Source organism: Haliotis rubra, unplaced genomic scaffold (genome assembly GCF_003918875.1).
Source record: "Haliotis rubra isolate DU_JTF1 unplaced genomic scaffold, ASM391887v1 Scf114, whole genome shotgun sequence".
In the NCBI taxonomy this organism is placed as follows: domain Eukaryota; kingdom Metazoa; phylum Mollusca; class Gastropoda; order Lepetellida; family Haliotidae; genus Haliotis; species Haliotis rubra.
In genome coordinates this window covers 1453710-1481468 of record NW_025765048.1, presented here as the reverse complement: position 1 = coordinate 1481468, position 27759 = coordinate 1453710, and the positions used below count along the sequence as shown (strand labels likewise).

The window sequence follows — 27759 nt, the reverse complement described above, 5'->3', positions numbered from 1 at the left end:
TTACGCCGCTTTTAGCAATATTCCAGCAATATCACGGCGGGGGACACCAGAAATGGGCTTCACTCATTGTACCCATGTGGGGATTCGAACCCGGGTCTTCGGCGTGACGAGCCAACGCTTTAACCACTAGACTACCCCACCGCCCCGATGACAAATAGAACTTATATTAAATAGGTCATTAATGCCAGATTGGCCCATGAGCCACCGCCTTCTGGCATAGGACTCTAGGCAAAGTTGGAATATATTCTGAAGTTGGTGGTTTCGATATAAACCACATGAAATATCAGTATATACAGGAATTATACTTATCCATGCTCAGGGCACGGCGTGACCAGCCGATTGATAGAACCGGGCAAGTTCTACCACCCGTCTAGGTGAAGTAAGGGTCGAAGTGGTGTCTTGGGCAAAAGGAACACTGTTCCTGGCTCCTTTGCCCTCAACCACCAGAATCCCGTCCTCCACCGACACAGGGGCGCAACCCACGGCAAACAGGTTGGTGGGTCCACAACGGGGGGTTGAAGAGCTCTTAGCGTTACCCAGCACCCCCACTGAGGAGGTGGCTCTTCACGGGTGCCCACTTATGTGTGATAAAGCAAAGAATGGTATCGCAACAACCACGCTCTGCTACCATTTGTTACGCAGCAGTGGAAGTCTTAAAAATAACTCAACAATGTTCAAAGTTCATTATAGTTTAACTTATAGATACATGAACTAACGACATATTTTGACGGCATTATGACCTAATTTGACATAACACGACACGGTCCTTATGTGACCACCGAAACCACCATATGGTCCAGTTGAAGTCCTTATTTGACTTCTTACAATTATGCCATGATTTGGCTCTATAAGAGACAGTCACCGACAGCGTGGCTGCTCTATCGAAAAACAAAACGAAATTTCTGCCATGTTCAGTGACAATGTACACTGTCGCAAGCTACTGCGCATTCTGCACGTGGTTCACGCACGGTTATCCACCGTTTTTCAAGTGGTGCGTTCGTGCGAATGTTTGGGTTTGTTCGGACCTTCTATCAGGTGAGGTGAGGTGAAATTGGGTTTAACGTCGTGCTGGAGAATATTTCGCTCATATGACGACGTGCATGCGTGTGTATATGCGGCTGCTTGTACTAGCCCAGACTGCAGCTGGTTTTATAGTGCTAGCCCACTGAGATACCATGCCGCAGTGAAGCATTAAAACCCCACTCAGACACATTATACTGACTCCGAGCCGACCAGTCCTTGTTGTACTCATGAATGCCGAGCGCCAGACAGGGACCAACAAGTACCATATTTTCACGTTTTTTGGTATGACGTGGTAGGGGATAGAACTACTAGTACTGTGATAGTACTGCTATTATAGGATAGTCCTGCTAGTATACACTATCACTGGGATAGAACTACTAGTACTGCGATAGTACTGCTATTATGGGCTAGTCCTGCTAGCATACAATATCACTGGGATAGAACTACTAGAACAGCGAGAGTACTGCTATTATAGGCTAGTTCTGCTAGTATACAATATCACTGGGATGGAACTACTAGTACAGCGATAGTACTGCTATTATAGGCTAGTTCTTCTAGTATACAATATCACTGGGATAGAACTACTAGAACAGCGAGAGTACAGCTATTATAGGCTAGTCCTGCTAGTATACACTTTCACTGGGATAGAACTACTAGTACTGTGATAGTATTGCTATTATAGACTACTCCTGCTAGTATACACTATCACTGCGATAGTATAGATAGATCGTCTTTATTTCCTCCAAAATTGAAGATACATATGCATGATTTAGCAGATATTACATTTTACAAGGTACAAGTGTATGAAAGTTATACAATACAAAAACATTTAAAGATATGTATATATGGGGATGTAAATCTAGTAACATGTGATGAAAACCGTTTCCATTCATGAACAGCTTTACTCGTGATTTTCATACATTGAATCCATAGATCAGTATCAAGATCTCTAATGTTGTCATTTGGCACTCCTCCAAGTAGAAAACTAATCAGTGCATCATCATCATCATTCCAAACACTTACAAAGGTTGTAACATCCAATAGATCAATGAGGGAGCTAAGTAGTCGCTCTCTGTTACATTCCGTTTGTGGACAAAGGAGAAATACATGTTTTACAATGTCATAAGCATATGTGCCACATAAGCATTCTTTAGATTGTATAGCGAAAGTGCCGACACGGATAAGGTAGGATATGTCATAGAAATAATCTGAATCATTAAGAGCTATTAACCAAAGTTTGTTACTAGCAGCTGGATTGCGTAGGAGAGCGTATCTGTGGAGATTGACTCTGTAGTTAAGCTCAGAGGTAACGACATTTGCTTCAAATTTTGAGACTTTATCTCTTACAAGATTTGACCATTGATTTTTGGTAACAAATACAGATGAGTTACGATAAATGTCAACATATTCAGTAAGATCATATTTACAGGTAAGATATAACATATGGTGTAAAGGAGAGGATTTACACTTCAGCATGTTTTGCATACTATCCTTACAATCATGTTGAGCTAATCTATAGTGAAGAATTCGTTTGAAAATGAAACTAATATCAGTGTTAAGCAGTCTTCCCAGGAACAATAATGCTCTCTGATCAATATACGCACGTAGTGATACAAGTCCAAGACAGTCTCTGGCAATGACCGAGCACGTGCGTTTAGAGAACCCTTGTACTTTTTTACAGAAGTACTTTTGCACACATTCAAGCATATCGTATTCTTTAGTTGATATGTTACACCACATATTACAGGCAAATAGACCACAGGGTAGTACAATACGTTCCCATATGCGTACAGCATGCATAGGGTGAAGACCACCAAAATACAATCCATGACTGTGGTTAACATTGACTAGCTTTCTAAGCTTTCACATATTAAAACAGTACGATTAAGGGTAGATTTAGCGGTGTTTATGTACAGGCCCGCATATACGACATCGGTTTTGCGGTTAATAACATGATCACCCAAAAATAGCTCTGGGCATTCGTGTTTATGATAATCACCAAACAGAAGGAAGGCACTTTTACCAGCATTAAACCTAAGGTGCCATGTTTTGCATAATCAGATATAACATTCAATAAACATTGAAGACCATCGGGTGTACAACTTAATAGGGTTGTATCATCTGCAAGTAGGATACCAGGGTAGTGGCCCAGGGCAGGTTTAAGCCTCTTCCTGAATTATCAGCAGCATTTAACAGATCGTTAATGTACAGTGTAAACAACCAAGCCGATAGGACCCGTCCTTGCCCAACACCCTGACGTATTTGAAAGGTATCCGAAATATGTCCGCCAATGCTAATACGTGATTTCATTGATGAAGAAAGTATGTATAAAAGTCTCCACATTTTACCTTTAATTCCAAAGTTGTGCAGTTTTAGGAAAAGACCATTAAGCCAAACCCGGTCGAATGCTTTTTCATTATCGACAAATGCACAGTATACTGGCGTTTCTCTTTCATTGTAGTAAGCAATAGTTTCTTGGAGCGTAAATAATGCGGTCTCTGCTCCAGCACCTTTTCTAAAGCCAAACTGAAAAGGGTGAGGAAAATTCTTTACTTCTGTTGCCCAGCTTTCGATTCTATTCAAAAGCAATCTTTCAAAAAGTTTACCTAAAACTGGAGTAAGTGTGATGCCTCTGTAATTAGAAGGGTTATCCTTACTTTTACCATGGCCTTTGTGGATTGGAAGTATATTCCCCACACTAAACAACTTAGGAACATATTCATAAGAAACAATATCATTATAAAACGTAAGAAGGTGGTTGATGAGTGATCTTCCACTAAATTTAACATGCTCATTTACAATATGATCCGGGCCTGGGATTTTACCGTCTTCAATGATTTTACAGTTTTCAATAGTTCATCACCAGTAAATGGACATAAAAGATTCATACTGGTGTCATTACAGTCATCAACGTCTTGTCTTGTGACAAGATCTTCAATAAAACTATTAACAAAACAGGTAAAATCTTGATCAAAATTGATATCTTCATACGGCTGGGAGAGATCCCTAAAGTACTTAGCAAATAGGTTACAGATACTTTCTGGAGCGTCACAGGTCTCGTTCTCGTACACAAGGGTTTTAACTCGTTCTTTATTGCGTTTGTACTTTTTTTGTAACCCTGGTATATTCCTGAATATCAACTTCGGCTGCTTCATAGATGTCCCTGAACTTTTCATCTTGAAGTTTACGTTTTGATCGGCGATGTTTTTTTTCGAAAGATTCTCTTAGCCTGCTTATATTTTACGTAGTGAACATCGTCCTTATTTCGTGGCTTACCCATATGGACCCATTCTTTACGTGCGTGTCGCATATCGTTATGACATGGCTTTAAATTATCCCTCTTCCAGTAGGGTTTTAAATGGGATTGAAATTTTGAAGCAGGAATACTGATATTGGCTGAAGCATGTAATGAATCAAGGATGAAATTATGGTAGGCTTCAATATACTCCTCTGGTGTGTTGTAATCAGCTATATCTAAACTGACATTTCTGAAATAATTTTCAGTCTCATAGCGATAAAGCATCAGATCAATGCTGTTGGCCTTTCGCCAGTTTAACTTTTCACCCCCATAGTGATATTGACGTACATCATCAGTTACATGCATACAAATAAGTATAGGGTAGTGATCTGAGACAGAGTACGGGATGGAATAGTCAATATCATAGCCAACAATGCTACTTCTACAATCAGTGTTAACAAAAACATAATCGATCATAGTTTTAACCTGTCTACATTTACTAGTGTAGGTGTAAGCATTTTGATTGTCCAGTGGTACAATCGAGATCAGGTCACGTTCCTTCAAAGCTCTCTGCAAACACTTAGCTCGAGGTTTTAATGCTGAGAGAGTCCAAAGGTCAGTATTAAAATCACCAAGTATTACAGTTTGTCCATGATATGAGCAGGTATCGTATACATCCATAGCATTATGGACTTCTTCTGCGTAGACAGTGTCCATGACATTAGACGATGGAAGTCGCACACCAACTATGTACACTGGAATGCCACATTTAGTCATCTTAACACCAATGATGTGTTCACTGTTCGGTATATTTAATACCGAGACACTACAATTATCTTGCTTCCTGATGAACAATGCAACTCCACCAGCTCCTCTAGGTGAAGAGTGGTTCTGCTGGCATTTGACACACACATGGAAGTCGTCATGAAGATCAGTGAGAATTGGTTTCTGATTGTCATTCAGCCAGTGTTCACTTAGGAACAGTATATCACAGCTATCCAGTTTATACTTGAGTTCCGACAAACAGTTCGTAACACCACGAATATTCCATGTAATTGCAAGACATATATTACTGTCCGTTACCTTCATGTCCATTATCGCCGTACCATGTATTATACGGAACCCATTCCAGACACTTCACGTTTTCAGGCCAGAAATAGTCGTCATCCATGATGACGTCAGCAGAGTCTCTAGTGACTGTAATTCGTATGGTGTATGTCGGGTTACGCGGACTGTCCCAATGCTTCATCAATCTGGTATGAGATATCACAACGCCACGGTCTTTAGCGTAATCCACTATAGCGTCTTTGATGATGTCAAAAGACTTGTCAGCCCTGACATAACTTAGCACTAAACGTGGCTGGTCCTGCTAGTATACAATATCACTGGGATAGAACTACTAGTACCACGATAGTACTGCTATTATAGGATAGTCCTGCTAGTATACACTATCACTGGGATAGAACTACTAGAACAGCGAGAGTACAGCTATTATAGGCTAGTCCTGCTAGTATACAATATCACTGGGATAGAACTACTAGAACAGCGAGAGTACTGCTATTATAGGCTAGTTCTGCTAGTATACAATATCACTGGGATAGAACTACTAGAACAGCGAGAGTACAGCTATTATAGGCTAGTCCTGCTAGTATACAATATCACTGGGATAGAACTACTAGAACAGCGAGAGTACTGCTATTATAGGCTAGTTCTGCTAGTATACAATATCACTGGGATAGAACTACTAGAACAGCGAGAGTACTGCTATTATAGGCTAGTTCTGCTAGTATACAATATCACTGGGATAGAACTACTAGTACTGTGATAGTATTGCTATTATAGACTACTCCTGCTAGTATACAATATCACTGGGATAGAACTACTAGAACAGCGAGAGTACAGCTATTATAGGCTAGTCCTGCTAGTATACAATATCACTGGGATAGAACTACTAGTACTGTGATAGTATTGCTATTATAGACTACTCCTGCTAGTATACACTATCACTGCGATAGAACTACTAGAACAGCGAGAGTACAGCTATTATAGGCTAGTCCTGCTAGTATACAATATCACTGGAATAGAACTACTAGTACAGCGAGAGTACTGCTATTATAGGCTAGTTCTGCTAGTATACAATATCACTGGGATAGAACTACTAGAACAGCGAGAGTACAGCTATTATAGGCTAGTCCTGCTAGTACACAATATCACTGGGATAGAACTACTAGTACTGCGATACTACTGCTATTATGGGCTAGTCCTGCTAGTATACAATATCACTGGGATAGAACTACTAGTACTGCGATAGTACAGCTATTATAGGCTAGTCCTGCTAGTATACAATATCACTGGGATAGAACTACTAGTACTGTGATAGTACTGCTATTATAGGCTAGTTCTGCTAGTATACAATATCACTGTGGCGGACTGTCAACTTATTGGACTACCCCTATTGTGTAGATCGAGTTTCAGGTTCATAATTGTTGCCACTGGATTGGCTGGGCAAGTTTACAGACAGATGTGACATAACTTGAAACTTGTTTAGTGCTACGTTCTGCAACAAACATAATGGAAAACGGAACATCCATAAACAAAATGGCGGAACGTACACGGTCACTGCACTTTCTCTGCGGCTGTTTCATATGCAAAATGAACAGTGAATGAGTACAGTACTGAAGTTTATGCTTGTCAGCCTTTGTGTTTTAATGGATCAATACAAACTATTGGTATTCATCAAAGTCTTTCTATCAGACTATGAACAACTAACTGAATCGATTGTTCAGCTAGATGATGATTTGTTGTCTACACGGGAGTCATCTTGTACAAGCAGTTTCTGGTAGTGGATTGCTGAGACGGCGACTGTCCTGTTGTTGACGCCTTTACGGCGGATACAGGTAGCATGACTTACCTGAACAGCGTGCAACCAGGGGTCGACTTAGCATTGTTACAACAGTAACATTTAATGATTAAACATGAAACGAAAACCTATCATTGTAAATTGCTGTACTGCATGTACTAGTATACTCTCCAAAAAGGTATAGGTGTATTTTCACGAATTTTATCTGCTGACTTTAAAGTGAGATAACACATGCAATTCTGGATCAGTTACAGCCAAATTACACAGTATATACGACCATTTGTCTGTTAACACGTATAGCGTATAAAAGGTTCAATACGTGAAGGAGTCGGCCGAGGTCATCCCACAAATACTCGATCAGGACAGGGGATTTGGAAGGCCATGGAAGCACTGTAATGTTCTCAGTCTGAAGATACTGAATAGTGACATGGTGCTGTGTGAGGCCTGGCATTATCTTGCTGGAACAACTCCCCCTGGTGGTCAATGATCGGAACCATGTGAATCCTTAACATTTCGTCTCTGTGCAGTTAAATTGCTCTGAAGGCGCACACAGTTAGTTTGTAGGATATGGCTACCCTGATCATGACATCTCAACTTCCATATCGGTCAACCTGGGAGACACAGTTCTGGGCAAAATGACATTCATTTCATCTCGATAGACGTGTACTCTTCCGTCATGACACTGAAGCTGAAAGTGTGATTCGTAACTGACCCATAAACGTTGTGCCAGTTTTGTAGAATCGAATGTAATTGCATCACTGGACCCGTCGGCGTCGATGTAGTCGTTGCAGCACAGCTCCAAAATAGGGTCTGGCTTCTCGTAAGCGATTGCGAATGGTTTGTGCCGACACACTCCTCATTCCAGGCAGTGCAGTGGCAGTTACAGTTGCTGTGACAGTTCGATTCTTCGAGTCCGATGTTGCGTAAAATTGGTTTGTTGATATCGGTCCCAAAAACGACTGATGGTACTCCAAACGACTGATGGTACTCACATTGAGGAGACTCCCCAGCCCACAGGCATGTTTCGATTTACAGCAGTGAGTCGCGACATAACGATATTCTTTCATTTAGCTAAAAAATGCCTATGACCGCCTGAAAGCAAAACGGCCTTATATTCAATCCGTTCAATTGTGCCGAGATCTGAGAAGCATATACTCCACTGCTGGCTACCTGTACACTGACAGGAACTGGTTTAGGGAAACAATCACGCCCAGATGAAACACGTATTTTTCGTAGAGTAGACTGTTCATCTTAAACTGACACCTGTATAAGTGATATTTATGCAGGTTTATGTCTCCCATGTTATGTATGGGCCGGGTGCCTTATAACACAGTGGGCAACCGGCTCGCAGTGTTGGCGAGTCTCCGCGGTCTTGTTGATTGGGCGTCAACGTACAAGGCTACAATCACACGCACGCACGCACGCACGCACGCACGCACGCACGCACGCACGCACGTACTCACACGTACTCTTGCACGTCCATATGTTGTACACAGGTATGTATATAATTCACTACAGGTGTGCCTACCCTAAGCGCTCTGCTTCCACTCTGGAAGGGGAAGGACTGGTCGTGTCTGCCAGTGAAAACACATTCAGCTTTGTTCTGTTCCTGCTGCCACAAACAAAGGTGGATGCTGCTGGACTGCTGCTACTACTGCTGCTGCTACTGCTGCTACTACTACTACTGCTGCTGCTGCTACTACTGCTACCTGCTACTGCTGCTGCTACTACTGCTGCTACTACTACTGCTACGCTGCTGCTGCTGCTGCTGTTACTGCTGCTACTGCTACTATACTACTGCTGCTGCTGCTGCTGGTGCTGCTACTACTACTACTACTACTGCTACTGCTGCTGCTGCTGCTACTACTACTACTACTACTGCTGCTACTGCTACTGCTACTGCTGCTGCTGCTACTGCTGCTGCCTTTGCTGCTACTGCTGCTACTACTGCTACTACTGCTGCTGCTGCTGCTGCTACTACTGCTGCTACTGCTACTGCTACTGCTGCTGCCTGCTGCTGCTACTGCTACTACTGCTACTGCTGCTGCTACTGCTGCTGCTGCTGCTGCTACTGCTGCTGCTACTACTGCTGCTGCTGCTACTGCTGCTGCTGCTGCTGCTACTGCTACTACTGCTGCTGCTGCTGCTGCTACTGCTGCTACTGCTGCTGCTGCTGCTGCTGCTGCTGCTACTACTACTGCTGCTGCTGCTACTACTGCTACTGCTACTACTACTACTGCTGCTGCTGCTGCTACTGCTGCTACTGCTGCTGCTGCTGCTGCTGCTGCTGCTCTTCTGCTGCTACTACTACTGCTGCTACTACTGCTGCTACTGCAACAACTGCTACTTGCTTGCTGCTGCTACTGCTGCTGCTACTACTGCTGCTGCTACCACCACCACCACCACCACCACCGCACCAACAACTACTACTACTACTGATGCTACTTCTACTACTACTACTACTACTACTACAGGGAGACAGATGGAGTCATCACCTACCAGGACGTCGTAGATGACATCTTTGAAGATGAAGTGGCGGGCCGTGTCGATGAGGACACCTCGGTGAGGAAACCGAGGCTTGTCTAAAGCTATTGTCTCCATCACATACAGCTGCAATAGCAACAAGGATGAATGTTATATAACCGCAATCATACAGATAATTTTATTACAGCTAACCAGGCCACGCATACTGTTGGGTTTTCCAGAAAGACTGGTAGTCAATATAGATGGACCAGGGGACTTCATATTCATGTCATATTGACAGTCAGAAAGAGTCAACTCACCTTCCCATCTGTGCCTCTCCAGACCAGCTGACTGAACGTCTCCAGGCCTCGCAGAGCTCCCTACACCTCGTTGGCAACTATGAGCTTGCTACTGTCTTTAATCACGAGCCTAGCGATAGATATAGATCTCTACAGTGACAGGTACCAATTGGCATATCAGTGAATGAATGAGTGAGTGAAGGAATATATCAAACGTTTCCCACTTTGGTGAGACCAACAAACACGCGTATGGTGTTTATGATAACACTTTACCATACTAACGTTTCACATTACCACATTTGTTGTTATTTTCCTGATCGACAAAGATGTGCTGCACACTCCCTTACTCACTCACTCACTAGGAATGTGGTCGCAAGGTTACGCTCATCCATTAATAATTTCTTGAGAGTAAGATTCTATCACATCGCTCGCAACTCATACAATACAAATGTAGCTTTGGTATCTTAGCAAAGAATGTCCAGGCGTGAGTAAGGTCATCGTTGCCAACTTGCAACAATGTCACGACGTATGACATTCCAGATTTACAGTATTTCCAACAAGAAAGCCAATAATGGGAACGGTCACTTGTGGCTCTCCGACCTAGGTATAGAGTCATGTGTCTGTACATAGTGGCTATCTGACCTAGGTATAGAGCCATGTGTCTGTACATAGTGGCTATCTGACCTAGGTATAGAGTCATGTGTCTGTACATAGTGGCTATCTGACCTAGGTATAGAGTCATGTGTCTGTACATAGTGGCTATCTGACCTAGGTATAGAGTCATGTGTCTGTACATAGTGGCTATCTGACCTAGGTGTAGAGTCATGTGCCTGTACATAGTGGCTATCTGACCTAGGTATAGAGTCATGTGCCTGTACATAGTGGCTATCTGACCTAGGTATAGAGCCATGTGTCTGTACATAGTGGCTATCCGACCTAGATATAGAGTCATGTGCCTGCACATAGTGGCTATCTGACCTAGGTATAGAGCCATGTGTCTGTACATAGTGGCTATCTGACCTAGGTATAGAGTCATTTGTCTGTACATAGTGGCTTTCCGACCTAGGTATAGAGCCATGTGTCTGTACATAGTGGCTATCCGACCTAGGTATAGAGTCATGTGTCTGTACATAGTGGCTATCTGACCTAGGTATAGAGCCATGTGTCTGTACATAGTGGCTATCTGACCTAGGTATAGAGTCATGTGTCTGTACATAGTGGCTATCCGACCTATGTAAAGAGTCATGTGTTTGTACACAGTGGCTATCTGACCTAGGTATAGAGTCATGTGTATGTACATAGTGGCTATCTGACCTAGGCATAGAGTCATGTGTATGTACATAGTGGCTATCTGACCTAGGTATAGAGTCATGTGTCTGTACATAGTGGCTATCATGATCTGACCTAGGTATAGAGTCATGTGTATGTACATAGTGGCTATCTGACCTAGGCATAGAGTCATGTGTCTGTACATAGTGGCTATCTGACCTAGGCATAGAGTCATGTGTATGTACATAGTGGCTATCTGACCTACGCATAGAGTCATGTTTATGTACATAGTGGATATCTGACCTAGGCATAGAGTCATGTGTATGTACATAGTGGCTATCTGACCTAGGTATAGAGTCATGTGTCTGTAAATAGTGGCTATCTGACCTAGGTATAGAGCCATGTGTCTGTACATAGTGGCTATCTGACCTAGGTATAGAGTCATGTGTCTGTACATAGTGGCTATCTGACCTAGGTATAGAGTCATGTGTCTGTACATAGTGGCTATCTGACCTAGGTATAGAGTCATGTGTCTAACACAGTGTGGCTATCTGACCTAGGTATAGAGCCATGTGTCTGTACATAGTGGCTATCTGACCTAGGTATAGAGTCATGTGTCTGTACATAGTGGCTATCTGACCTAGGTATAGAGCCATGTGTCTGTACATAGTGGCTATCTGACCTAGGTATAGAGCCATGTGTCTGTACATAGTGGCTATCTGACCTAGGTATAGAGTCATGTGTCTGTACATAGTGGCTATCCGACCTAGGTAAAGAGTCATGTGTCTGTACATAGCGGCTATCTGACCTAGGTATAGAGTCATGTGTCTGTACATAGTGGCTATCCGACCTAGGTATAGAGTCATGTGTCTGTACATAGTGGCTATCTGACCTAGGTATAGAGTCATGTGTCTGTACATAGTGGCTATCTGACCTAGGTATAGAGTCATGTGTCTGTACATAGTGGCTATCCGACCTAGGTATAGAGCCATGTGTCTGTACATAGTGGCTATCTGACCTAGGTACAGAGTCATGTGTCTGTACATAGTGGCTATCTGACCTAGGTATAGAGTCATGTGTCTGTACATAGTGGCTATCTGACCTAGGTGTAGAGTCATGTGCCTGTACATAGTGGCTATCTGACCTAGGTATAGAGTCATGTGCCTGTACATAGTGGCTATCCGACCTAGGTATAGAGTCATGTGTCTGTACATAGTGGCTATCTGACCTAGGTATAGAGCCATGTGTCTGTACATAGTGGCTATCTGACCTAGGTATAGAGTCATGTGTCTGTACATAGTGGCTATCTGACCTAGGTATAGAGTCATGTGTCTGTACATAGTGGCTATCTGACCTAGGTATAGAGTCATGTGTCTGTACATAGTGGCTATCTGACCTAGGTGTAGAGTCATGTGCCTGTACATAGTGGCTATCTGACCTAGGTATAGAGTCATGTGCCTGTACATAGTGGCTATCTGACCTAGGTATAGAGCCATGTGTCTGTACATAGTGGCTATCCGACCTAGATATAGAGTCATGTGCCTGCACATAGTGGCTATCTGACCTAGGTATAGAGCCATGTGTCTGTACATAGTGGCTATCCGACCTAGGTATAGAGTCATGTGTCTGTACATAGTGGCTATCTGACCTAGGTATAGAGCCATGTGTCTGTACATAGTGGCTATCTGACCTAGGTATAGAGTCATGTGTCTGTACATAGTGGCTATCCGACCTATGTAAAGAGTCATGTGTTTGTACACAGTGGCTATCTGACCTAGGTATAGAGTCATGTGTATGTACATAGTGGCTATCTGACCTAGGCATAGAGTCATGTGTATGTACATAGTGGCTATCTGACCTAGGTATAGAGTCATGTGTCTGTACATAGTGGCTATCCGACCTAGGTATAGAGTCATGTGTATGTACATAGTGGCTATCTGACCTAGGCATAGAGTCATGTGTCTGTACATAGTGGCTATCTGACCTAGGCATAGAGTCATGTGTATGTACATAGTGGCTATCTGACCCACGATAGAGCAGAGTCATGTTTATGTACATAGTGGATATCTGACCTAGGCATAGAGTCATGTGTATGTACATAGTGGCTATCTGACCTAGGTATAGAGTCATGTGTCTGTAAATAGTGGCTATCTGACCTAGGTATAGAGCCATGTGTCTGTACATAGTGGCTATCTGACCTAGGTATAGAGTCATGTGTCTGTACATAGTGGCTATCTGACCTAGGGTATAGAGTCATGTGTCTGTACATAGTGGCTATCTGACCTAGGTATAGAGTCATGTGTCTGTACATAGTGGCTATCTGACCTAGGTATAGAGTCATGTGTCTGTACATAGTGGCTATCTGACCTAGGTATAGAGTCATGTGTCTGTACATAGTGGCTATCTGACCTAGGTATAGAGCCATGTGTCTGTACATAGTGGCTATCTGACCTAGGTATAGAGCCATGTGTCTGTACATAGTGGCTATCTGACCTAGGTATAGAGTCATGTGTCTGTACATAGTGGCTATCTGACCTAGGTATAGAGAGTCATGTGTCTGTACATAGTGGCTATCTGACCTAGGTATAGAGTCATGTGTCTGTACATAGTGGCTATCCGACCTAGGTATAGAGTCATGTGTATGTACATAGTGGCTATCTGACCTAGGCATAGAGTCATGTGTCTGTACATAGTGGCTATCTGACCTAGGCATAGAGTCATGTGTATGTACATAGTGGCTATCTGACCTACGCATAGAGTCATGTTTATGTACATAGTGGATATCTGACCTAGGCATAGAGTCATGTGTATGTACATAGTGGCTATCTGACCTAGGTATAGAGTCATGTGTCTGTAAATAGTGGCTATCTGACCTAGGTATAGAGCCATGTGTCTGTACATAGTGGCTATCTGACCTAGGCATAGAGTCATGTGTATGTACATAGTGGCTATCTGACCTCCATAGTGATAGAGTCATGTGTCTGTACATAGTGGCTATCTGACCTAGGCATAGAGTCATGTGTCTGTACATAGTGGCTATCTGACCTAGGTATAGAGTCATGTGTCTGTACATAGTGGCTATCTGACCTAGGTATAGAGTCATGTGTCTGTACATAGTGGCTATCTGACCTAGGTATAGAGTCATGTGTCTGTACATAGTGGCTATCTGACCTAGGTATAGAGTCATGTGTCTGTACATAGTGGCTATCTGACCTAGGCATAGAGTCATGTGTCTGTACATAGTGGCTATCTGACCTAGGTATAGAGTCATGTGTCTGTACATAGTGGCTATCTGACCTAGGTATCAGTGTCTGTACATAGCGGCTATCTGATGTAGAGTCATGTGTATGTACATAGTGGCTATCATAGTGTGGTAAATATCTGACCTAGGTATAGAGTCATGTGTCTGTACATAGTGGCTATCTGACCTAGGTATAGAGTCATGTGTCTGTACATAGTGGCTATCTGACCTAGGTATAGAGTCATGTGTCTGTACATAGTGGCTATCTGACCTAGGTATAGAGTCATGTGTCTGTACATAGTGGCTATCTGACCTAGGTATAGAGTCATGTGTCTGTACATAGTGGCTATCTGACCTAGGTATAGAGTCATGTGTCTGTACATAGTGGCTATCTGACCTAGGTATAGAGTCATGTGTCTGTACATAGTGGCTATCTGACCTAGGTATAGAGTCATGTGTCTGTACATAGTGGCTATCTGACCTAGGTATAGAGTCATGTGTCTGTACATAGTGGCTATCTGACCTAGGTATAGAGTCATGTGTCTGTACATAGTGGCTATCTGACCTAGGTATAGAGTCATGTGTCTGTACATAGTGGCTATCTGACCTAGGTATAGAGTCATGTGTCTGTACATAGTGGCTATCTGACCTAGGTATAGAGTCATGTGTCTGTACATAGTGGCTATCTGACCTAGGTATAGAGTCATGTGTCTGTACATAGTGGCTATCTGACCTAGGTATAGAGTCATGTGTCTGTACATAGTGGCTATCTGACCTAGGTATAGAGTCATGTGTCTGTACATAGTGGCTATCTGACCTAGGTATAGTAGAGTCATGTGTCTGTACATAGTGGCTATCTGACCTAGGTATAGAGTCATGTGTCTGTACATAGTGGCTATCTGACCTAGGTATAGAGTCATGTGTCTGTACATAGTGGCTATCTGACCTAGGTATAGAGTCATGTGTCTGTACATAGTGGCTATCTGACCTAGGTATAGAGTCATGTGTCTGTACATAGTGGCTATCTGACCTAGGTATAGAGTCATGTGTCTGTACATAGTGGCTATCTGACCTAGGTATAGAGTCATGTGTCTGTACATAGTGGCTATCTGACCTAGGTATAGAGTCATGTGTCTGTACATAGTGGCTATCTGACCTAGGTATAGAGTCATGTGTCTGTACATAGTGGCTATCTGACCTAGGTATAGAGTCATGTGTCTGTACATAGTGGCTATCGACCTAGGTATAGAGTCATGTGTCTGTACATAGTGGCTATCTGACCTAGGTATAGAGTCAGAGTCATGTGTACATAGTGGCTATGTATAGTCATGTGTCTGTACATAGTGGCTATCTGACCTAGGTATAGAGTCATGTGTCTGTACATAGTGGCTATCTGACCTAGGTATAGAGTCATGTGTCTGTACATAGTGGCTATCTGACCTAGGTATAGAGTCATGTACATGCTATCTGTACATCAGTGGCATAGTGGCTATCTGACCTAGGTATAGAGTCATGTGTCTGTACATAGTGGCTATCTGACCTAGGTATAGAGTCATGTGTCTGTACATAGTGGCTATCTGACCTAGGCATAGAGTCATGTGTCTGTACATAGTGGCTATCTGACCTAGGGTATAGAGTCATGTGTATGTACATAGTGGCTATCTGACCTAGGCATAGAGTCATGTGTATGTACATAGTGGCTATCTGACCTAGGTATAGAGTCATGTGTCTGTACATAGTGGCTATCTGACCTAGGTATAGAGTCATGTGTCTGTACATAGTGGCTATCTGACCTAGGTATAGAGTCATGTGTCTGTACATAGTGGCTATCTGACCTAGGTATAGAGTCATGTGTCTGTACATAGTGGCTATCTGACCTAGGTATAGAGTCATGTGTCTGTACATAGTGGCTATCTGACCTAGGTATAGAGTCATGTGTCTGTACATAGTGGCTATCTGACCTAGGTATAGAGTCATGTGTCTGTACATAGTGGCTATCTGACCTAGGTATAGAGTCATGTGTCTGTACATAGTGGCTATCTGACCTAGGTATAGAGTCATGTGTCTGTACATAGTGGCTATCTGACCTAGGTATAGAGTCATGTGTCTGTACATAGTGGCTATCTGACCTAGGTATAGAGTCATGTGTCTGTACATAGTGGCTATCTGACCTAGGTATAGAGTCATGTATGTACATAGTGGCTAGACCCAGGTATAGAGTCATGTGTCTGTACATAGTGGCTATCCGACCTAGGTATAGAGTCATGTGTCTGTACATAGTGGCTATCTGACCTAGGTATAGAGTCATGTGTCTGTACATAGTGGCTATCTGACCTAGGTATAGAGAGTCATGTGTCTGTACATAGTGGCTATCTGACCTAGGTATAGAGTCATGTGTCTGTACATAGTGGCTATCTGACCTAGGTGTAGAGTCATGTGCCTGTACATAGTGGCTATCTGACCTAGGTATAGAGTCATGTGCCTGTACATAGTGGCTATCCGACCTAGGTATAGAGTCATGTGTCTGTACATAGTGGCTATCTGACCTAGGTATAGAGTCATGTGTCTGTACATAGTGGCTATCTGACCTAGGTATAGAGCCATGTGTCTGTACATAGTGGCTCTCCGACCTAGGTATAGAGTCATGTGTCTGTACATAGTGGCTCTCCGACCTAGGTATAGAGTCATGTGTCTGTACATAGTGGCTATCCGACCTAGGTATAGAGTCATGTGTCTGTACATAGTGGCTATCTGACCTAGGTATAGAGTCATGTGTCTGTACATAATGGCTATCTGACCTAGGTATAGAGTCATGTGTCTGTACATAGTGGCTATCCGACCTAGGTATAGAGTCATGTGTCTGTACATAGTGGCTATCCGACCTAGGTATAGAGCCATGTGTATGTACATAGTGGCTATCTGACCTAGGTATAGAGCCATGTGTCTGTACATGGTGGCTATCTGACCTAGGTATAGAGTCATGTGTCTGTACATAGTGGCTATCTGACCTAGGTATAGAGTCATGTGTCTGTACATAGTGGCTATCTGACCTAGGTATAGAGTCATGTGTCTGTACATAGCGAGCAATGTGAGCACTTGGTCTTATAAACATGTCGCTTTCATAATGAAATGTTCAATCTACAGGATCGTTGAAAATTGACATTGTCTTGATGAAAAGAACCATTGTGCCCTTTGAACAGTTTACAATCGACTACATACACAGTAAACGTATTCTTGCCAAAGGGTTCAGAAATCAATAGAACACCAGGGAAAGGTCACCCTGACCCTGGCACCCGCTACCAAGATCTAAGGGAATAGTCGCTGTCAGCGATAAGTGAGGTTGGTATAAGGCCACATTGAACTATACCCCGTTGTATCGACGCGTGTTCGCTCGGGGTGGGAGTAAGCCGGAAGCAAGGCAGGTTTTGATGTATGATTGGAAGAAACGTATAGGTGATCAATGAACAAATGAAGGGCGGTTGGATAGCACAGTGGCTACAAAATTCACTCGTCGAAGTCCGGGTTCGATTCCCTACATATACGTACGACGTATGAAACTTATTTCTGGTGACCTCCCTTTACTGGACATACGGATCAGCTGCTCGGGGACATGACAGCGTTCCACCGCACAGCGGGAAAACTGGTTTCTCTTGATATCAGCAAGACGTCATAAACCCATGACGGTCATTACACTCAGAAATGACATACGTTACGCCGGAGTTAACGGTTCGACTCAGAAAAACTCCATTAGGCTAGGAAGTCCATGAGGTTATGGCGGGTGTGCCTCTCACTGAGCCAACAGTACAGGCAGGCTGGATGCGGTGACGATCACCTTAACCAGACAGACCAGGTCTGGGAAGTAGTACTTGTCACATATGAGTGAGTGAGGTTTTGGGTTTACGCCGCTTTTAGCAACATTCCAGCAATATCACGGTGGGGACATCAAAAATGGGCTTCACACATTGTACCCATGTGGGGCATCGAACCCGGGTTTTCGGCGTGACGAGCGAACGCTTTAACCACTAGGCTACGCCACCACCCTTTAACAGATTAGTCGAGATACGTCTAGAATGCACAAATTGTCGTGAACGAGTGTGGCGTGGATAACAATTTCAGGATTCAAACAGAAAATGCGAAACATGACCTCTATGTAAAGGGGTTCAGTTGGAATTAGTACGGCTGGGAGATCTCCATGCCCTCCACCGGGGCTAACGACGGGTGTGTGCTACAGGGATCACAGGCTGGATGTGCTCGTGAGACCATATGCTATCGGGACAGACTTCATCCTAACGGACGACCTTATCGTGACAGAGTCGTTAATGCGTACTAAGAGCGGGACACCATTGCCCACACGGAGTTGCGAGCTCGGCCACCAGATCTCAGCCTTATATTATCGAATACACGTGGAACGAGTTTTAGGTCGCCCTCACGTGACGCTCTCTCATTCAGCCAGCTCTACAGAAACTCGGCAATGCTCTTACTGATGTGAAACAATCTCTCCCTGGCAACCATCCTGACACACTTTGGGAAAATGGGACAACAGTGCAAGGCTGTGATGGCATCGCGTGGACCACGTACGTGCTACAGACATATTGTGTTTTGGACAATGAACTTTATTTCGCGATTTTGTTAAGGTTCAGTCCCATACTGTTTTTTGACGGGTGATCTGATTGATTATTGGTCACATGTAATTTGTTAGTATTGTGTGGCATATGGCAACGGCCTTTAACATGTCCTCTGCACGCGATATGGTCTTTTCATCGTATGCAGAGTAGTACAATCGTATGTATATGTCCGCCGTATACTGTTATCTATTGTCTTGCCTTGTATGACTATAAAACCCAATCCGGTGTAGTTCAATATCATTTGTTGATTTTTAGTGATATTTTGTTGTTATTAACTGGTTTCACAATCTGGTACTGTACATATAGAGTTTTTAGAATCAATTTGGATAAAACCCGTAACACACGTCGCAAAAAATACCCCAGGAAAACATCGCAAGGTGTTAAGTATAGGGCGTGTGTGCCATGTCACTATTTACTCGCTACACAGGTGACACGTAGTGGGACCTGCAATACAAAAACAGAAGGATACTTACATGATTCGTCCATGTCAAGGCTTGGGTATTTGACACACGGTTTATTGATGATTATCTCCACCTCATACAGTTCAGATGCTTGTCTGTACACATCACTCTCATACTTAATTCGGGGATCATTTATATTTGTGTTCTCAGCGTTCTGCAAATTATCATACAAATCTTCCACCGCGTCCTCCACTATATGTTTCCGGAACCGCTCTATGGCAAGGTCGATTGTATCACAGGAGTGATTCTTTATCACGAATTTAAAACTGCCTTCATCCACTTTAAACACCTTCTGTTCATTTCTGGCATAGCGACGAGGCAGTGGCCAGGGTGCTCCGGTACTAGCGTGCGGCGCCCGGCGGATGGACATCTGATCCCCCAAAGAGCCATACGCCCACCTTATGAAGAACATATCTCTGTCCCACTTCACCTTCATGTCCCCGTTCTTCTGGTCGGAGGCGGGGTGATCATTTTGAGGGAGTCGCTTCATTTCATTGAATTCATTTGTGAGGCTGTCCTTGCTCTTGGCTTCAGCAACAGGCTTGGGTCTTTTGTTTTCTAGGAAGTCCATGACAGGGTTCCGTGGCCTGCCGCCGCCGTAGTTCTGCCCCTTCATGTTGTTAACAGGTGTAACGACGTACTGTGACGGCTTCGTGTCCGTGCCTGGTCTCTGATTCATTTTTTTCATTTTATATTTTTTCTTCTTAGGTCTTGTACCACCACGAAGCAGTGATTTATTTGTTCCATCTTGCAAAGCCTTTCCTCCTAAAACGCCAGGTTCATCTTCCCCAAGTGCCTGAGCCTTCCCGGAACCCGACGCTGACTGTGCATTGTTAATGACTGTAGCTGAAGAGTTGTAGTGTTGACGTAAATTCGCCACAATATCTGGAACAGTCAACGTGTTGGTTCCACATGTAATGCTAATACACGGCACACGGATCCAATATCAATATATTCGGGGTGGGATTATACATCCATCACATTTCAATAGCCACATGCCGGCTTATAGATCTTGCAGTCAACATAAAGTGACATGGTACAATCAGTCCATCGATATTCCACGACTGGAGACGAACCTAACTACTAATCGATTCAGGTGTGATAATAGCAAATGTAGTTTTGCGGTTTTTTTATTGACACGTCTCTCGCCATACTGTCTGTACATGTAATGTTTTAAAACCATGCAAAATAACATTTAAGGTGAAAATATTTTCTATTATGAGAATGTATTCGCGTGTGTTAACATGTTCAGATCAAGGATTCAGACTAAGACGTGCCACAGGTACACTATCCGAGTTAGGCTATCATGAGTCACAGTAGAATCTCCAACTAACAGTTCTGATACCTACACTATCCGAGTTAGGCTATCATGAGTCACAGTAGAATCTCCAACTAACAGTTCTGATACCTACACTATCCGAGTTAGGCTATCATGAGTCACAGTAGAATCTCCAACTAACAGTACTGATACCTACACTATCCGAGTTAGGCTGTCATGAGTCACAGTAGAATCTCCAACTAACAGTACTGATACCTACACTATCCGAGTTAGGCTATCATGAGTCACAGTAGAATCTCCAACTAACAGTTCTGATACCTACACTATCCGAGTTAGGCTATCATGAGTCACAGTAGAATCTCCAACTAACAGTACTGATACCTACACTATCCGAGTTAGGCCATCATGAGTCACAGTAGAATCTCCAACTAACAGTTCTGATACCTACACTATCCGAGTTAGGCTATCATGAGTCACAGTAGAATCTCCAACTAACAGTACTGATACCTACACTATCCGAGTTAGGCCATCATGAGTCACAGTAGAATCTCCAACTAACAGTTCTGATACCTACACTATCCGAGTTAGGCTATCATGAGTCACAGTAGAATCTCCAACTAACAGTACTGATACCTACACTATCCGAGTTAGGCCATCATGAGTCACAGTAGAATCTCCAACTAACAGTTCTGATACCTACACTATCCGAGTTAGGCTATCATGAGTCACAGTAGAATCTCCAACTAACAGTACTGATACCTACACTATCCGAGTTAGGCTATCATGAGTCACAGTAGAATCTCCAACTAACAGTTCTGATACCTACACTATCCGAGTTAGGCTATCATGAGTCACAGTAGAATCTCCAACTAACAGTTACTGATACCTACACTATCCGAGTTAGGCTGTCATGAGTCACAGTAGAATCTCCAACTAACAGTTCTGATACCTACACTATCCGAGTTAGGCTATCATGAGTCACAGTAGAATCTCCAACTAACAGTTCTGATACCTACACTATCCGAGTTAGGCTGTCATGAGTCACAGTAGAATCTCCAACTAACAGTTCTGATACCTACACTATCCGAGTTAGGCTATCATGAGTCACAGTAGAATCTCCAACTAACAGTACTGATACCTACACTATCCGAGTTAGGCTATCATGAGTCACAGTAGAATCTCCAACTAACAGTTCTGATACCTACACTATCCGAGTTAGGGCTATCATGAGTCACAGTAGAATCTCCAACTAACAGTTCTGATACCTACACTATCCGAGTTAGGCCATCATGAGTCACAGTAGAATCTCCAACTAACAGTTCTGATACCTACACTATCCGAGTTAGGCTATCATGAGTCACAGTAGAATCTCCAACTAACAGTTCTGATACCTACACTATCCGAGTTAGGCTATCATGAGTCACAGTAGAATCTCCAACTAACAGTTCTGATACCTACACTATCCGAGTTAGGCTATCATGAGTCACAGTAGAATCTCCAACTAACAGTTCTGATACCTACACTATCCGAGTTAGGGCTATCATGAGTCACAGTAGAATCTCCAACTAACAGTACTGATACCTACACTATCCGAGTTAGGCTATCATGAGTCACAGTAGAATCTCCAACTAACAGTTCTGATACCTACACTATCCGAGTTAGGCTATCATGAGTCACAGTAGAATCTCCAACTAACAGTTCTGATACCTACACTATCCGAGTTAGGCTATCATGAGTCACAGTAGAATCTCCAACTAACAGTTCTGATACCTACACTATCCGAGTTAGGCTATCATGAGTCAGTAGAATCTCCAACTAACAGTTCTGATACCTACACTATCCGAGTTAGGCTATCATGAGTCACAGTAGAATCTCCAACTAACAGTTCTGATACCTACACTATCCGAGTTAGGCTGTCATGAGTCACAGTAGAATCTCCAACTAACAGTTCTGATACCTACACTATCCGAGTTAGGCTATCATGAGTCACAGTAGAATCTCCAACTAACAGTTCTGAAACCTACACTATCCGAGTTAGGCCATCATGAGTCACAGTAGAATCTCCAACTAACAGTTCTGATACCTACACTATCCGAGTTAGGGCTATCATGAGTCACAGTAGAATCTCCAACTAACAGTTCTGATACCTACACTATCCGAGTTAGGCTATCATGAGTCACAGTAGACTCTCCAACTTAACAGTTCTGATACCTACACTATCCGAGTTAGGGCTGTCATGAGTCACAGTAGAATCTCCAACTAACAGTTCTGATACCTACACTATCCGAGTTAGGGCTGTCATGAGTCACAGTAGAATCTCCAACTAACAGTACTGATACCTACACTATCCGAGTTAGGCTATCATGAGTCACAGTAGAATCTCCAACTAACAGTTCTGATACCTACACTATCCGAGTTAGGCTATCATGAGTCACAGTAGAATCTCCAACTAACAGTACTGATACCTACACTATCCGAGTTAGGCTATCATGAGTCACAGTAGAATCTCCAACTAACAGTTCTGATACCTACACTATCCGAGTTAGGCTGTCATGAGTCACAGTAGAATCTCCAACTAACAGTTCTGATACCTACACTATCCGAGTTAGGCTATCATGAGTCACAGTAGAATCTCCAACTAACAGTTCTGATACCTACACTATCCGAGTTAGGCTATCATGAGTCACAGTAGAATCTCCAACTAACAGTTCTGATACCTACACTATCCGAGTTAGGCTATCATGAGTCACAGTAGAATCTCCAACTAACAGTTCTGATACCTACACTATCCGAGTTAGGCTGTCATGAGTCACAGTAGAATCTCCAACTAACAGTTCTGATACCTACACTATCCGAGTTAGGCTGTCATGAGTCACAGTAGAATCTCCAACTAACAGTTCTGATACCTACACTATCCGAGTTAGGCTGTCATGAGTCACAGTAGAATCTCCAACTAACAGTACTGATACCTACACTATCCGAGTTAGGCTATCATGAGTCACAGTAGAATCTCCAACTAACAGTTCTGATACCTACACTATCCGAGTTAGGCTATCATGAGTCACAGTAGAATCTCCAACTAACAGTTCTGATACCTACACTATCCGAGTTAGGGCTATCATGAGTCACAGTAGAATCTCCAACTAACAGTTCTGATACCTACACTATCCGAGTTAGGCTATCATGAGTCACAGTAGAATCTCCAACTAACAGTTCTGATACCTACACTATCCGAGTTAGGCTATCATGAGTCACAGTAGACTCTCCAACTAACAGTACTGATACCTACACTATCCGAGTTAGGCTATCATGAGTCACAGTAGAATCTCCAACTAACAGTTCTGATACCTACACTATCCGAGTTAGGCTGTCATGAGTCACAGTAGAATCTCCAACTAACAGTTCTGATACCTACACTATCCGAGTTAGGGCTATCATGAGTCACAGTAGAATCTCCAACTAACAGTTCTGATACCTACACTATCCGAGTTAGGCTATCATGAGTCACAGTAGAATCTCCAACTAACAGTTCTGATACCTACACTATCCGAGTTAGGCTATCATGAGTCACAGTAGAATCTCCAACTAACAGTTCTGATACCTACACTATCCGAGTTAGGCTATCATGAGTCACAGTAGAATCTCCAACTAACAGTTCTGATACCTACACTATCCGAGTTAGGCTATCATGAGTCACAGTAGAATCTCCAACTAACAGTTCTGATACCTACACTATCCGAGTTAGGCTATCATGAGTCACAGTAGAATCTCCAACTAACAGTTCTGATACCTACACTATCCGAGTTAGGCTATCATGAGTCACAGTAGAATCTCCAACTAACAGTTCTGATACCTACACTATCCGAGTTAGGCTATCATGAGTCACAGCAGAATCTCCAACTAACAGTTCTGATACCTACACTATCCGAGTTAGGCTATCATGAGTCACAGTAGAATCTCCAACTAACAGTTCTGATACCTACACTATCCGAGTTAGGCTATCATGAGTCACAGTAGAATCTCCAACTAACAGTTCTGATACCTACACTATCCGAGTTAGGCTGTCATGAGTCACAGTAGAATCTCCAACTAACAGTTCTGATACCTACACTATCCGAGTTAGGCTATCATGAGTCACAGTAGAATCTCCAACTAACAGTTCTGAAACCTGTACTTGACATTTTCTACATATATTCAAGGCATTCGATGGCATGTTTGGTTGACACAGAGCTACGCATTTCTGTAAAAGTTATAACGTCGAATATTTCCATCTCCTCATAAATCATTAAATTTATGCGGTTTGACCGCCTTTATTTTATCTACACGAAAGTGGTTTTGTTATCGGAATCTGATATAAACTGACGAGCGAAAGAAAGTACACAGGTGTAAATGTTGATGCAATCCCAAATATGCGTTATAACTAATAAAATTATTGAAAAACATTGATTGTATAGAACGCAACCATCATGTTTCATTTGCCAAAATGCAACCCAAAACCATTTGTACATGTTTTGCACGAATTTTTGCAAAATTGTGATTATTGTCCCATGCACCAGCACTTTTCTGAAAGAGAGTATAAAACCTGTTTGTCGCGAAGACTGAACAATCACTTGACAGAAATCTCACAAGGGAATGCCAAGATTGACGGCGGCGCAACGAGAACGGGCCAAAGGAATGACACAAATGGGTGCTTTCAACAGCGATATTGCAAGGACATTGGGTTGCACAAGACAAACCATAATTCGTCTGTTTAACCGTTTCAGTACGACAGGCCAGACATGTGATCGACCCAGAAGTGGACGTTCCAGAGTCACAACACCCCAAGAGGATCGCTATCTGCGGGTTATTCACCTACGCAACTGGATGTTGACGGTGACGTCATCAGCAGCCACATCATTGGGTCATCGCGTAAGCCGATTCACAGTGACAAGACGACTTCGTCCTGCTGGCATGTATGGGCCTACCGACCGCTGCGTGGAATGGCCTTGACCTTCCAGCATCGTAGGAACCGTCTGCAGTGGTCATCACTACATCGCTGTTTATTGTTGAAATGTCATTTTGCTGATGAAACATGTGTATTGCAGTGTGCTTCAACATACATTTTCCATTTCATCAAATGGTTTTGTTATTTTTATCTTATTGGAAGAAACACAACCTGTGTAATTTCTTTTGCACATCAGTTTAGTATCCGAAACTTGTCTTAACTGTTTTTCTTTTTCAGAAGTTTTGTTTTTGCTCAATTACAGTATCACCAATATGTTCTTGATTAATGTGGGTGTCTTTAGTCAATCATGGCCGTAGGTTAGGCTGATGGCTGATGAGTCCACTCGCACCCAACTACTAGGTTAACTTGAGAAATAATTATATGCCCGACGGCAGTACCTGAAGCGGACGTAAACAATGTCCACCCACGTCCACAATCATCAGCTGACGCGTGGACGACACACAGCCATTCTAGTCAGATACCACTGTTATGAAACGAGCGGACTTTCTATTGACGTCAATCTGTGTGATAGCAGTTGGATATAGCTCCATTTTTATATGTCTGTAGTAAACCTACTGTAAATTTAAAAGTGCAAAAGAAAATCGTGCCAAGTTGGTGTTCATGTTATCTAAGTAGGCGGCCGGCTGCCCGTGGATCAACTGATACGTAACAAGGACAACATACTCGAGCCTATACCAGACTACACTGTCAGCACTTACACGCTGCATCACTCGTGTTTACGTACGCGAGCGTCTTGTTTCACTTATACTAGGTCGGTTATTGTCATCCATTATAATAAATTGTTTTCATCCATAAAATAAATTATATATCATTGAAATATAAAGCGAAACCAATGTGAAAACTGAAGCAGAAATGCATGAATTATAATGAACACAGCGAAAAGGTCATATTATCACGGATAATTCATTAATGTATCTATTAATATACGATTATCATTTGATTTAATATCTGCTTTATTTTACAGAATCGAAACAACTGGCATGGAAATGATTAAACAAAACTAATTCTGTAACACATACAATTATTCAATATGTGAACATGGTCACGCCAACATTAAACTTATTAGAAATGCTATGGTATAGTTCTCATGCACCTGGTTACAACGTGTCAGGTCCTTACCGAAGGAAACATAGCATTGACATCAGTGAACATCATTAAACTGAATTCACACATCGAGTGTACATCACTGGTGTACAACCTCTGCATGATATACGACTGTCTCCAATACCAGGCATGACTGCATCCCATGTTCCTGCAGCAGGACCTACCTTTTCTGATCACCCTTGCTCTCGGCCGGAGGGCGTCTGTTGTCAGTACTTGACTTGCAATCACACTGACGACGATGGCAGTGAGCCGCATTCTTATTAGCTCCTGAAACGCAGACGTTGTAGTATTGATTGGTTAAGTGTGTATGTCAAATGATCAAGTATTCATAATTTGACATTCGACAACCCCTGTACATGGTATTTTCATAGCTACGCTTGTTATCAAGATGTCATACATGAATTAATAACAAGGAGAGCGAAACGTTTAGTATTCTTGTACCGATAAGGTGGCATTTGTACTGTTAATGGTAACAGGAGGAACAACTACTAGTATAGAGTTCGTGTGAGAGAGAGAGAGTGAGCTATATATAAATGTATAGAGAGAAAGAGAGTGAGAAGACAGCGATTAGAGAGAAAGAGTGAGAGAAGAGAGAGAGTGAGAAGAGGGAGAGAGTGAGCAATACTACCGGAGGTTGGAGGTGACACACGTTGCTCAATACTGAGTCATAATGAACTAGCTCAAGAAACTGGGTATAAATGGTTCCAATGTTCCCGCTGGATTTATCGACACAGTGGATCTACGATATTAACTCACAGATATGGATACAGGTGCCAATGTTTGGCTGGATCAACCACTTGTTCCAGAGATTACCACACAGGTGCCTGTTCGTCTTACCAGCTGTAAATGGCACGAGACAGGCCGAATGCGGTAGTTTGTACGCTCCCAACAA

At 42.8% G+C, this 27759-nt stretch overlaps 1 protein-coding gene across 1 annotated transcript in view; it reads right to left on the bottom strand.

The window, feature by feature from the left end:
* The window catches only part of LOC124253196 (beta-hexosaminidase subunit alpha-like), a 68035-nt gene extending 40913 nt beyond the window's left edge, over positions 1–27122 (bottom strand). The window contains 6 exon segments of the mRNA XM_046686921.1: positions 8650–8738; positions 9621–9731; positions 9905–10013; positions 18185–18245; positions 19492–20364; positions 27032–27122. Coding sequence (XP_046542877.1) covers positions 8650–8738; positions 9621–9731; positions 9905–10013; positions 18185–18245; positions 19492–20364; positions 27032–27122 — 1334 coding nt within the window.
* Between the last annotated feature and the right edge of the window lie 637 nt (positions 27123–27759).